Source organism: Nelusetta ayraudi, unplaced genomic scaffold (genome assembly GCF_046127955.1).
Source record: "Nelusetta ayraudi isolate G7.1 ecotype Tasmania unplaced genomic scaffold, CSIRO-AGI_Nayr_v1 ptg000092l, whole genome shotgun sequence".
Classification (NCBI taxonomy): domain Eukaryota; kingdom Metazoa; phylum Chordata; class Actinopteri; order Tetraodontiformes; family Monacanthidae; genus Nelusetta; species Nelusetta ayraudi.
Genome location: NW_027466142.1, coordinates 1,075,103 through 1,088,930, shown reverse-complemented (window position 1 = coordinate 1,088,930; position 13,828 = coordinate 1,075,103). Strand labels below are relative to the sequence as shown.

Genomic DNA, 13,828 nt, shown 5'->3' with positions numbered 1-13,828 from the left:
GGATCGCAGCTGAGATGCTATTTGGAAACATCTTTCCCTTGACCTTTTCACAGCGACGCGGACATGTTTGCACATCGCCGGTGCCAATGGCAATTTTTCTGAGACGAGAGACTCGGCTGCTCCGTCCGTCACCGCCTCACTTACACGCTGAGACCAAGTTAAAGGAGAAAGAAACAGAAATTGAAGGCCTAGTAGGCAACATTTATTTTATTAACCACTAGGTGCACCCAAAACCTCCACCCTGGAACTTTAAGTTGACTTCATGAACGCAACAGATTGGCCGAATGTCTTTCCCACTGTGGCAACCAGACAAAAGCAGACAAAAGCACACAAGGTGGCTGAGTGTTCGCAGGTGCTTGGAAATGACTGATCCAGCAGGGCTCCTCACTCCACTGAGTTCTCATCTCAGCCTTGGCTTCGTTCCAGTGCGGCACAGAAACATTGTGGCCGTCATTGTGTCTGGCGCTCGCGCTGAGCTGATGTTTGCCAACTCAACAAGGAGAATATTGACAAATGGAAATGGAACGAGAGATGATGGGCTGAGGGAAAAAAAAACTTTCAATGGATGAAAATTAGAGCTTGATTGCAACATTTAACCGTCCAAAAATTTGAATTAGACCTTGCTTTTATTAATTTTTTTGGTCATTCGCATACTGTTGATGACGGTGGCACTCTGGAGTCCACCAAGCATACTGACGGCTGGTTATTTACCTGTCAAAAACTAGGAAAAAGAAAGATTCCAAAATAAAACACCAGAACTATAACTGTCTGAGTGGTAGGAGGCAAGAGAGAAGCTGCGAGTCCCTGAGAACTGTGTGTGTGTGTGTGTGTGTGTGTGTGTGTGTGTGTGTGTGTGTGTGTGTGTGTGAAAACAAGATCCAAATGTGCAAGCATGAAGATAGAGTTCAGGAGGGAATCTCGTGTGTGTGTGTGTGTGTGTGTGTGTGTGTGTGTGTGTGTGTGTGTAGCAGAACTGATGACCCCAATATTTCTGCGGCCCGCCACCCCAAAGTGCCGCCAGGCGTCTTTTATTAACTCAGAGTTTGGCTGAGCTTAACCCGACTGAGACGAGGTTCTGTAGTGCGGGCAAATACGTCCGTGTGTAGCCGCGCTCGTCTGCCTCCAGGTGTGTGCGCAAAGCCGCTGGTGTGTATCTGAGCAGCAGCAGCAGCAGCAGCAGTAGCAGACACAAATCGGGTTGCAGCTCCCAAATTCCAAACAGTGCGTGTCATCAAAAAGTCTAATTAAAAGTCAATGCAACTGCTTTTTGCTCCGCTCCCATTCTGTTTACCCCCCGCTATCTCTTTCATGCCGGCTTCCCACCGTGTAAACAAGTCTGTTTTTAATCTACAGCCAGCGGTCCAGATAGGTAGCAGCTCATTTCATTACTGGATGAGGAGGAGAAGGACTTCAGGAGCAACCAAACCCTCAAACAAACTCACTCTTTTATCATATTTGCTCTACCAAAGACAAATTGAATATTTCTCTCTCTCTCTCTCCCTCTCTCTCCCTCTCTCTCTCTCTCTCTCTCTCTCTCTCCATCTCTCTCTCTCTCTCTCTGAACGTGTGTGGCAGCGTGAGGACGAGTCTCAGTCCTGTGTTTACAAGCAAAAATCATCCTCATTCCACTGGATTTTTCATGGAGAGGTTCAGTAAAACCCTCGTCTGCAGAACGAAAACTCATTAAGAGCATTTTAATTATTTGTTTCCTTTTTAAACTGCACACACGCGACTGCATTTGTGTCTATAAATATATAGATGAATATGAATACATACATTCAAAAAGTCTCGGCAAATTTTGTCCTATTGTAACAGAAACAACCTTCAAGTTTAGAATGAGGGAAAAATTCTGAATATTTTTGAGTTTTACGGCAATGAAAGTTGTAACTTGCAGCTTTATAGATTATGTTGCAATCAAGGTGGATCAAGGTATAGTCTGCATGCAGAAACTATTCAATCATTGTGGAAAGCTCTACTTTTCATTTCATTTCATTTTGGAAATTCACCGCACACATTGTGAGTTATTTCACTCCTTTTTCTGGTTTGCGATCCGATCGATCGTATCTCAACGGAACACGAATATCTATACACTGGCAGTTCAGTATTGGAATATTGTGGAGGCGATCGATATCTTCTCGTCACAGGGTGAAAATCCCAGACGTCCGATTCACACAGAGGAGCTCTGGTCACAGTGAGGCTGCTGAGTCAGCACCGGGCCTGAGGACTCTCTGACAGCCTCCGACCAGAAGGTCAAACGGCAGCAGAGGTCATCGCTGAGAGGACCGTTGGTTTTCTCCGTCCAACTGCCGTCATGGAAAGTTGACCGGAGTGGAAAGGAACAGAGGCTGGAGGCGTATCAGCACCAGGAGGGAAAAGAACTGGAAACCTTTGCATGTCATTGGCAAAGTCAAGTCGCATTGTGAGTCAATGCAGAGAAGAAGTTGTGGAGGTGATGATTTTCCGTTTCCAGCAGGACTTTGTACCTGCCCACAGTGACCAAGTGAATAAATTTGAACCCTGCCAATATGACATACACAAATCACACTGATTATTTTTGATCTGGACACTTAACAATCCGTGCTCCCAGCGGGCGACGCAGGACACGGACGCTGCTGGAGCCGCCAAACCCATTCCCCTGCTGAGCCACTAGGGGCTTCAAAATATGAGCAGTGATTGCAGCTTGCCAGATTGGGACAGAGTTCTGAGTGTGTGTGTGTGTGTGTGTGTGTGTGTGTGTGCGCACGGCATACAGAAGAGAAGGAGGCCAAGGTCGACTCACCCAGACACTCCCCGGTGGCCGAGTTGAGGAAGTGACCGTCCTGGCAGTTTGTCCTGCAGTAGCCGCTGTCCAAAGTGCCCAGCAGGGGGCAGGAGACGCAGTCGGCCTGGGAGGGGCCGTTGCACGTCTGGCAGGACGGGTGGCATGCTGGGAAAGTGGGGGGAGGGAGGGAATGGGTCAAATGGGAAAAAATCACTTGAACTCTGGACAGTGGTTGCATTTCCAAGAGGGCACAGTGAGGCCACTGCACGCCACTGCACGCCACTGCACTCCACTGCACTCCACTGCACCCCACTGCACTCCAGAGCCGCACTGGGTCTAATTTTCAAGCACTGTTGCTCCCAGTTTGAGTCAATATATGTAGATCAGCTCGGTCCTGAGCAGAAAATCTCAAAATACAACACAACACCTCCTGCATTAGCCAGGCAACCTCTATTAAACTGCTGCTAACGCATCAAGATTTCATTTTTTCATTTGTGACATCACATGATGAGCACTTTCGCACCAGTTGATTTTCTTCTTCATCCTTCTCTGCTGCTTGTTTTTTGCAGACTACAATTAACAGTAAAGACGAGAAGCTATCACTCGGCATCAGTGATAGTGATGGCCGATTTTTCATATTCGATACAATAATCAATATTTTTGGGGTCGATATTGCGACGTCGATACTGATATCAATGCACTTTTTGGTTTGTAATTTTTCCAATAAATTAAAAGTTCAAAAATCAGAAGACACACGGGGCCGTTAATATATTTATTACAAAAATTGCTGGTGTTGCTCCTGTGCGACTCTCCCAAGTTGACACGGGTGTGGTCAAAATAAATACGTGTATATATTGATATTTTCTCAAAATTATCGATACAAAATTTTATTCTGATTAGTGATCGAGACATCGATAAAAATATTGAGATGCACATCACGAGTTCCAACACCCTCTCACGCCGAGAGCTCTCCATTTGTGTGCTCATCTTTTAAAAAAAGAAATGAATAAATAAGAAATAACACGAGGCGTCTGGTCCAGAAGTGTGTGTTTGTGAACCCACTCGCACTCTGCCGGCTGTGTGCTGGAGGCTGGGATGCAGGATTCAGACCATCAGATTAAACAGACACAATAAAATAAATGAGAGCAAGGATCTCTACGGAGCAACAAGAGCTGCTAACGTGTCTTTGAGGCCCCACCTGCCCCTCCCCCACCTCACATTACTCACAGCCCTTTGATTCATTGCTATAATAAAAGAATATTGATTAATGGAGGCTTAAGCATGAGTTGTGCGTTGTTGCCAACCGCAGAAACTCGGGGGGGTGCCAAAACTTTGCAGCCAGGGTTTCGCTCTCTCTCTCTCTCTCTCTCTCTCTCTCTCTCTCTCTCTCTCTCTCTCTGTCCCTACACAGGAATACAATAGAACTTCAGGGGTACGTGGGTAGCGTCTAATAAGCCAATCAACACCGAGGAAGACGAGGAGGGCAAGTGAGCAAACACAGCCCATTTGTTACAGTCTCCCCCGGGTGGGAATTACGGCATCGCTGTGCGCTCGCAGGGCTCCGTCTGCCGCTGTCAAATCAATGCTCCTCCGTCTTTTCAAAGAGAATTAAAGTCAAGGACGGCAGTCTGCTTGTGAAATGTCAGGTAAATAAGAAAAACCTTTCCTCAGTTTAAAATGACGGCGTGTCACAAAGCTGAGGCTTCGAAAAGCTCTCACATTGAAAGATTTCCGAATAGTGGAAAAGCCAGAAAAGTGTTTTTTCTCTTTAAAGGTCAGCGGTCAGTGAGGTCTATGGTACATAAAGGCTTTATTAAAAAGAAGAATAAAATAATTAGAGCAACAATTAGCAGGAGCAACAGCTTATTTCCTCACTAAGATAAATTAAACAAGTATCAACAGAGCAGGTGAGAAGGTAATTACTTTTCATTCCTTTTTTTCCTCCCCTAACAGGATGCACGGTTTTATTTCTGATGAGATCAGAGTGGCAGCTGCGAGCTGCTACAGGCGCTGCCAGTCCACAACCATAATTAACTGCAACGTTAGTGGTGAAATAAAACCGAATCAAACTGATCCCAACTAACTGCAGCCGCATGGAAAAGAGAAGAAAAACAAAATGATACCGCAGTGCGTGGTGGTGCACCTGTGTGTGAGTGTGGCCTCTCACCTTGGCACTGGTGGTCCTGGGTGAAGAAGCCCAGTGGGCAGGCGGGGAGGCAGCGGCCGTCCTGCAGGCTGGACGAGGCGGGGCAGGAGGTGCAGCTCTCTGCTGACGGCCCAGTGCACCGCCAGCAGGAGGCGTCGCACTCTGCAGCAGGGAACAGACAAGGAAGCAGGGAAATGTTCACGCACAACTGTGCAAAGACAGAGGACGCTCCCACTGTGTCCTCGTCCACACACACACACACAGGACACACACAGGACTGGAGGGACATCAGGAGACGGCCGGACAAATTTCTCATGACATGGCAGAATTTTTTGAAGCTTTTTTTTTTTTTTTTACTGCAAACTGCTGAAAATGAACCATCTGGCAGAGTGGGAACTCTGCTGATGGTTTGATTTATTCTGCATTTATCTTCAGTTACCGGCAACTCTAATAGAACGGAATAGAATAGAATAGAATAGAATAGAATAGAATAGGATAGAATAGAATAGAATAGAATATTATGTCTTTAAGGTCACTGCAACAAGCACAAGCAAATTAAAAGAAAGATCATGATAAACTGAAATGCAGTGTAAATAATAACAGACACGTGCAACAGTCACAAAGCAACATCATCAGTTGCAGTGACACTCAGTGAAGGATGTTCAGCCTGTACGGCCGGAGAAGATTTTACGTAAAGCAGCACTAAAAAGTAAAACTTGTAAACCTGACAGCTCGACAGAATTTAATATTAGAATGGAGAGAAAAAAGCCTGAGTGGATTTTTCCGGGACGATTTTTCCCAAAGGCCTCGGCTTTGACTCGTGCACTCAACATCATCCTGTTCCGTCGCTGTTGCCAGTTATAGGTTTTCTTTTTACCCTCGAGGGCTCCTTGTCTCACATGCAAAAGGTGACGCTACACTGCGATGACACTACCGCTATACAAATCAGGAGGGGCGCACACGCGCCAGAATCCTGTTCCAGCCCCGACGTTCTGATCCAACAAGACTGCAAAAGAATCCTTTCAGACGGAGCCTCTCTGCGCCTGCTGCTTTATCGCCTCAAACGCCTCGTCACACATCATTCAGGGGGCGTTTCGTATCCGACGGTAATGCAGGCAAACGTCGCAGGCAGGAAGATTTTTAGAGCCAAAAAACGGCGCTGTAGTTTTGGACTTGATGCAGCTGAGAGGACTGACGGGAAAAAGAAAAGGTTATTGAAAAAGAAGCCGAAGCAGCTTTGGAAGGCTGCTGCTGGGATAATCGACTGTCTGGCTGATTCTGGTTTTTATTGTTTCCAAGTGGCCCTTCGCTGGGCGAGTTATTAACTTCAACTGGTTATGCAACTAAAACACTTTGCACACAAACCCCCCTTCATGCATGTGTGTGCAACAAAAAGTTTAGGCTTCTGCTGCAATGTTCCCGGGTCTTTCTTCCAGGACACATTTGGCTCTCAATAAAAGCAAGTCTTCCTCCTCCTCCTCCTCCTCCTCCTCCTCCTCCTCCTCCCTCTCCTCCTCCTGGATTACCTCCGCGAACAGACCCCGGCACTCTTCACTCTACACCTCCGCTGCCCTGAAACAGACCCATTTGCGCAGCCTTTGATGTCTGCTTTGCCGCTGCGGAGACAAATAGCCGAGCGGAGCTTTTGGGGGTCTGGAACCTGAGCCGGGACCGCCAGCCGACCCAGCGAGCGAGCGACCGCCAGCTGCTGACGGCGGCGCAGGGGAAGACAAAAGGGCTGTCATCATGAGGCCGCGAGCGTCGTGTGTGAGTGTGTGTGTGCACTGACTTCTGATGGGCTTAAGTGTGTGCGTATGCCTCTGTGTGTGTGTGTGTGTGTGTGTGTGTGTGTGTGTGCTTATAATTACTCCTCCCTGGATTCTTTCACAGTGCTGTCAGCTGTATCCAGGTTTGGTGTAAAATCTTCCTGACAGCCAGTGGCAGGGGCAACATTGGCGCACGGAAATGTGTGTGTGTGTGTGTGAGTGTGTGTGTGTGTGTGTGTATGTGTGTGTGTCCCTGTTTTATTTTTCTTTACACATCAGTACTTTGAAAACAGCAGGCCCTGTTTCAGAAGAGAACTTCACAGTTCTTTGGACGGGAACGCTGCAGTAGCCATGCCAAGCCAGTAGTTGGCAGCGTGACGACGGTAAACACACTCACTTCTGACAAAAGTAAGAGCACAAAAAAATAACTTGTGGGTCTCAAATGAAGCTTCTCCCATCAGGACGTCACTTTCTTTGCGGCTGGCGCGCTGCATAATAATTTGTTTTCCGTTGGATCTCGTCACCTTCGTTCTCATGAGATGATGAGGGTGACGAGTGTGAGGACAGCCAGTCGGAAACATCTGAGTTCTGAGTTTGGGTGGGAACAATATAGTGATACAATGCTTGCAGTATCCGTGCGAAGCCAGTAGCTGGCGCTGTGATGACGTCCCACAGGAGCAGACAATAACGCAACGTCTAAACGCGGAGCGAGCGGAAACCGAACTGGGCGGGAATTCTGCAGAGGGAAGACGAGACGATTGCGCGATCAAATCCAACGGTCCCGAACGAAAAACGAAAGACGACGCCCACGTTGCATGTTCCGCCTCCCACATTCATTAACGAGAAGCCCGAGATGAGAAAAGCAAAGCCCCGCCCCTCGCTTGATTCTGGTAATAACGGCCAAGTTGAGGCGCGGCGGCGTTCATGCAGCACTTCATCCAGCGGGCGCACAATCAGAGGAGCAGCGGCGCCGTCATTAGCTGTGTTGTGATGGGGAGGTAATTTCAGGTGGCTGCGGCGGCGCTGGAGAGCACTGATTGAGTTTTTTTGGCTGAGTGCTCCTTGACGCCTGACACAAACGATCCTGTCGGTTGCAGCAGGGCTGATTATGGCGCTAATGTGGAGCAGACTGACTGACTGACTGACTGTCTGCTGCTACGCAACGCAACGCAACGCAACGCAACGCAACGCAACGCAACGCAACACAACACGTGTCTGGAGGAGCGTCTTGGCGTGTTGCTGCAGAACGGCGGCAGACAGAAACTGCTGAGGATGTATCAATGCGATGGAAAGCTTCTCTTGTGCTTGAGTTCCAAATATACACAAATTGAGCTATTTGGAGTCGGACTTGGCCACAGACGAAACTGGAAAGCACTTTTTTTATCCCTCCCGCACAATAAAAGCTCCGCATCCATTTGTCATCCTGGCTGCATCCGAAAGGGGAAACAAAGACAGGCGAATATCCCACAGTTCCTTCAGCCCAGCGGCGTCTTCCAGCTTACTCCGGCTCCCCATGGGAAAATAATCTTCTCTGTGGCACGAGGATGAAAAAAAGGGATAAAAAAGGAGAAGCAGAGGGCAGAGAGGTCTCCAAAACTGGGACATCAAAATCTACCGAGGCCTGGAACTTTGGAGTGGAAAAGAAGCAGAACGTCTCCCTGTAGGCGAGCCTTATCTGCTGTGCCTGTGCGGAGCCTCCGTCCCCTGGCAGGGGGAGAAGATTCACATGTTTCCAGAGAGGCGGCCGGCAGCCCAGCAGGGGGCGTCTGACCTCCTGAGCGTGTTTGTCGACCTCCCGTGGGAACCACGTTGAAACTTTGGAGGCTCCTGGTAAAGCTGTGCAGGAAGCCCGACAACCTTCCACAGCTGACACACACACAGACACGCACGCGCACACACACACAAAAATCTGGCTGTACTGCACCTAGAAAAAGCGATGCCACATTCAGCTTCTGAATTCACGTATTTAAAGGCCAAGCGTGTGAGGTTGAGCACCACCTAATGGTCAGGAATCATAATTTGAATCGTAGTTAATCTCAGTTCGCTGATGTCATAGTTGAGCTCATCCTCCTGATCCTCATACTTCCATTTCAAGTCAATAGATCCATTTAAATGTGCTTGGCCACACAATTAAACAACAACAAAAAAATGATTTGCATTAGGAAAATCAGCCTAGCTGAGACATCAGTCAAGCTGAGTCACTCATTGATGCCTTTAATAAGGGCAGAGTAGCAGCAGTTAGGATATATGTGTAGACGATGGATGGCTACCAAAGCAATTTCAATTTGGATTTGTAGGTTTGGTAGGAGAAAAACAATGAAAATCAGCAAGGAGGAGGTCCCACTATCAGGACGTCAGGACTCTTTTTTTCCCTCAGATTGCTGCAGAAAGGCCGAGACCTCAGCAGATTTAAGGACTGCAGTAAAAAGGAGGAGGGAGACAGTCCCTCCCACCCTGGAGACAGGGTGTGTAGTGGCAGCGCCGCTACACACCCATCACGGCCACGAGTCTTTGTGCTGCGTGCGAGTGTGATACAATAAAGCACAAGAGGACTTCCCCAGCAGAGTGGGAAACACACAGCAGCGTCCTCAACCTGCAGCCACAGCAACAGAGAAGCTATTCCCTCCACTCTCATCCTGGAACTTTTATTGAGCCAGTTTTAACCGTTGCCTTTTGCAAAAGTCAGGATTTGCCCCCCTCCTCCCACACACACACACACACACACACACACACACACACACACACACACACACACACACACACACGCACAGAGCAGAGTGTCACAGACATCTCAGGTAAGTACTTGCCTTCAGCTCGACCTGCCGTCTAGCCGCGAGCAGCATTAAACCTCCAACACACACACACACACAAACACACACACACACACACACACACACAAACACACACACACACAAACACAATCAGTGTCTGGAATTTTGCTCTCAGACATCTGAGAGCTCGACAGACGTCAGCCTGCTTGATGCGCCAGTGTGTGTGTGTGTGTGTGTGTGTGTGTGTGTGTGTGTTTCTGTGCCTGACATCCTCGGATTGAGCGTAAACACAGTTCAGGGTAGGTAAGTGAAGCCCACGGCCTGTTTTGCTTCAGGCCAGTGGATGTCGAGGACTGAGTCTGTCAACACACACACACACACACACACACACACACACACACACAGAGGCACAGGCACAGCTGCCATTGTTTCCAGCAGCGCACCTGAACCCGCTGACGGGTCGTCGAGGGAAGCGCTTGTCGCACGGAGCTGAACAGCGGCTCTACATTTTACCTCCACTGAATGTTTAATGACTCGTCACTTATCGCGCTGATCCGCCGCTCGTCGCTCCCAAACTAATTTCGGGTGAAACTTTGGGGTGAAAGAGAAACTGGATAAGTGGTAATCGCTCGCACGACAAAAGCAGGCACGCAAAGTCATTTAAAGCCGTGACCGAGCGGTTCACATCCAATTTTCTCTGTTGCAGCCACAAAGGCCTGTTTTTATGGGAAGCGTGTGCAGGTTAAAGCAGCAAATGAGGAGTCACTGATGAACTAAACTGGAACCAAAGTTGCAGTAACGGCTTTTCAGAACTTTAGCCACAACGAGCAGATGTGACGGAACATCCACTGACGTTTATTTTATTTTAATACTTATGATTTGCGACACAAAACACAACATTTAGGGGGGGGGCTGTGACTTGTGAGAGGAACTGATGAGGCACCAGTGCCCTTTATGACATCACAACTTAGCATAACTTGTGAAGTAGCTCTTTTAGCACAAACATGGTGAGGAAAAAAGAGAATCCAGAATTTAAGAAGAACAAGAAAGGGCAGACTTCTTTGATTGGCCACTAATCACTGTTAGAAAACATTGCCAGAGGGAAACTGACATCACATGGGAGCTTGAAAACAAACACGTCACTGCAGCTTCAGCGGGATTAGACCAAAGGGGGTAATTTTGTAAGTGTCACTTCCATTAATTCCTGACGTAGTGAGGACTCTCCTCGTGGATCTTGACAAACACTATGAAACCCCCTCTGGGTGACAAAAACCTTCAACCTCGACTAAAACCACCCATGAGCAGCTGTGAAAGGAAGCTCCAGCCCAACCGCTCATTGATTTGTAATTGTCTCTTGTGTGAGCGAATCCAATACTGCCGACGACTTTTTCGATTTCGGGAAAGGTAAACAAAAATGTTCCCGCCACTTTGGGGCTGCTCCGCTAACACACAAAAAAACTGAGGAGACAGAATGCGGAGATCGAAAGTCAAATCACATAGTACAAATAAGTAGAAATGTCAAAGTGGAGGCAAAATGTGTAGATTAGGTTCTACAGATGAGTTACATTTTACTAAATAGCCGTGAGACTGCTTGCTAACCAGGTAGCTTCAGGTCTCACTCACTGCTCACGCAGTAAACAACTGGGGTGGCTTTGCAAAGTATTTACTGCAGAGGCAACACGGCTCACCGGAAACATCAGCGCAGAGAAAATTCCTCGGAGAGCCTCCTGTAATTAACATGAGCACCAAAGTGTAAAACACACTTTAAGACGCAGCTGTTGGGTGAGTGTGAAGAGACGCGCAGACCACTCGACTGGAAAATCCCAGAAGATGCAGAAGGTGATGCAACCTTTCTTCACACTTGTCGAACTTGACTCGTGTTTACAACTAGGACTAGAAATAAAGTTAAAAACACAAACAAAAAACATCCAACTACCAATACTCGGCTCCACTTTTCAGAACTGCTATGGTGGAATAATGTACTAGAACAGTAGAATATAAGATGATGGACCTCTAAGTCTTCAAAACCGACAAGCAGCCAGCCGCTTAAATTACATTTAATTGAAACTGTAAAACTTCACATTTCCTGTATTTAACAACAGGTTGGATATCAACCATCAGGCAATTTATCCACTTAAAGTAAAAAAAAAGGTCTTTGAACTGCCAAGATTTCGATCTTCGCTTCCAACCTCCAGGCACAGAGAACTCCTGAATCTCTGCCACTAATAAGGGCACTCAGAGGTTGGCTGTCATGTATGAAAATATTTAAATATTTAAAGCTCCCTCGTCATGAAAAATTCACTAATGGTTTCCAACAGTAACAAGAACTGTTGGCCTTTCAGCGAAACCCCTCAGGAGAAGAAGAAGAAGGAGAAGAAGTACATATTTTACCTCTTAAATTAAATAAATTAAAAGTAAACTAGTCGCTCACTGTTAGGTTCATTATATTATTAATACATGTTAATTGTGAGCACAAGGCAACAAACCCCATGACTAAGTGCAACAATCTCAAACATAATAAACCCAGAAAAAAAAGAAAATCATAATACAACTTGTGTAGGTTCCCTAAACGCAGAGAACCGGCTGTGAAAACATCGAGGTTGCCTCAATATCTCACAGGATTAAACTGTTATCGCTCCGCAGTGCAGGAGAGCAGAGCGCAGCTTTATCTCATCCCAGGTGTGGAAGCGGCAGTGGCACGGGGGCAGTGGTGAGGGTGAGACCAGAGGAAAGTAGAGACCAAACAAAACTCTGGCAAACTATTTGGCTCCCTTTAAGAAGAAGACAGACAAAGAAATGACCCATCTTCCTGCCAAATGGTGTCCACAGCGTGGGAAGCGGCCGCAGAGCCTCAACAGGAGGCGGGCGGAGAGACGGGAGCCCAGCTGTGATGCTGCTAAACGGGTAGAATTTCCCTGCACCAAGTGGAGAGGTGGGGAGAAATGATTACACCCTCTACTTTAATCCCTTTTCTCCTCTTTGGTGTCATCCGACTTCATAGGAAAAAAATAAAAAAAAGCTCCCCGCCGGCTCTCTTGGCACGGTGGGGGTGTGGAGACGTGCGACGTGACGATGGTAGGTGGCTGATAATTATTCTCACTTGACAGTTTTATCCCTCCAACCAAAAACCCGCCTCAAATAAGCCCATTACACGCACAATTTCACACTAACAAACAGCGTCGTCAGGAAAGCGCGCAAACAAACCCAACTCTCTGCAGACGGTGCACGTTACGCGCACACACACACACACACACACACACACACAGAACGGAAACTTTGGGCACCGAGTCGCGTTAATTAACAAATCAAAGGTTTGACAAACTTTGTGTCTTTTCCCAGCACGCCAAACCTTTGGAAATGATTTGTTTGTGATGTCACAAAGGGCTCTCCAAAAGGTTAGTGATAACACCCTGGCTCCTGCTGGCTCCGCCCCACTGCAATTTTCTCATTCCCTTCTCAGACATGTGGAAGATCCCCAGAGGACGTCAACAGGGAGATCAAAGGCAACATTTTTGCACAAGGCTGTAAACACAGGGCTAAATATGACTTTTTTTCTAGATATTGAGGACTTTTTGGGAGGGCCAAGGGGCTTAATAAAGAAACGCTGCTTTAATGACAAATAAGGAGACATTTAAAATATATATAAATAAGCGGGAAGACTGAAACACATGACACGTGATCAGAGATCAGTGATTGTTCCATATAATGTCAAAGACAGATTGATAATTACCATGATCAATTTCCACTGTCTGACTATTCTATTCTGACATTCTAAAAGAAAATTCAACTCCGGAGGTCTGTAATACACAGCCACAAATAATTTGTATTTTTAGGCAATTCACTTCAGTTTTTACTTGAAAGAAACTTGACTTGTATCAAGGCCGAAAGTATGAAGATCTAAACTTCACAAATCAAATCGGCACAGCACATCGGCCCACGTTATCCCACATGATCCTCCAGACAGAGAGAGGAAAAAAGAAAGAAAGAAAAAAAAGAAAAAAAAAAAAAAAAAAAAAAACCTGGCCAGACTCACCTCTGCACGTCTGCATGTCATCCAGGAAGCTGTGAGCGCCGCATCCCGCCGTGCACACGCCGTGCTGCAGCTCAGCAGACTGAGGCTGCAGGCTTTCCTCCGGCTTGAGGCAGCGCAGACAGTCGGAGGCCAGAGGCCCCACGCAGGAGCGACAGGAGGGGTGACAGTCTGGAAGCAGCAGGACAGCAAGCAGGTCAGAGACGAAGAGCCAGTGTCATTACAGTCACATGACCGATGGAGTGTTTCACTGCTTGGGATGAAATTCACGTGTGCGTCTGGAGAGGAAACCTTTGGGGACACCTTTTTGGGAACTTCAAACGATAACGTTACATCACTGCTACCTGAATGTGT

At 47.2% G+C, this 13,828-nt stretch overlaps 1 protein-coding gene across 3 annotated transcripts in view; it reads right to left on the bottom strand.

The window, feature by feature from the left end:
* fras1 (Fraser extracellular matrix complex subunit 1) overlaps positions 1-13,828 on the bottom strand; it is a 164,523-nt gene that overhangs the window by 62,974 nt on the left and 87,721 nt on the right. For all 3 annotated transcript variants that reach the window (XM_076046922.1, XM_076046921.1, XM_076046923.1), the window contains 3 exons: positions 13,478-13,645; positions 4,929-5,069; positions 2,780-2,926 (listed from right to left, as the gene is read on the bottom strand). In XM_076046922.1, the coding sequence (XP_075903037.1) occupies positions 2,780-2,926; positions 4,929-5,069; positions 13,478-13,645 (456 nt within the window). The remainder of the gene's footprint in view (positions 1-2,779; positions 2,927-4,928; positions 5,070-13,477; positions 13,646-13,828) is intronic.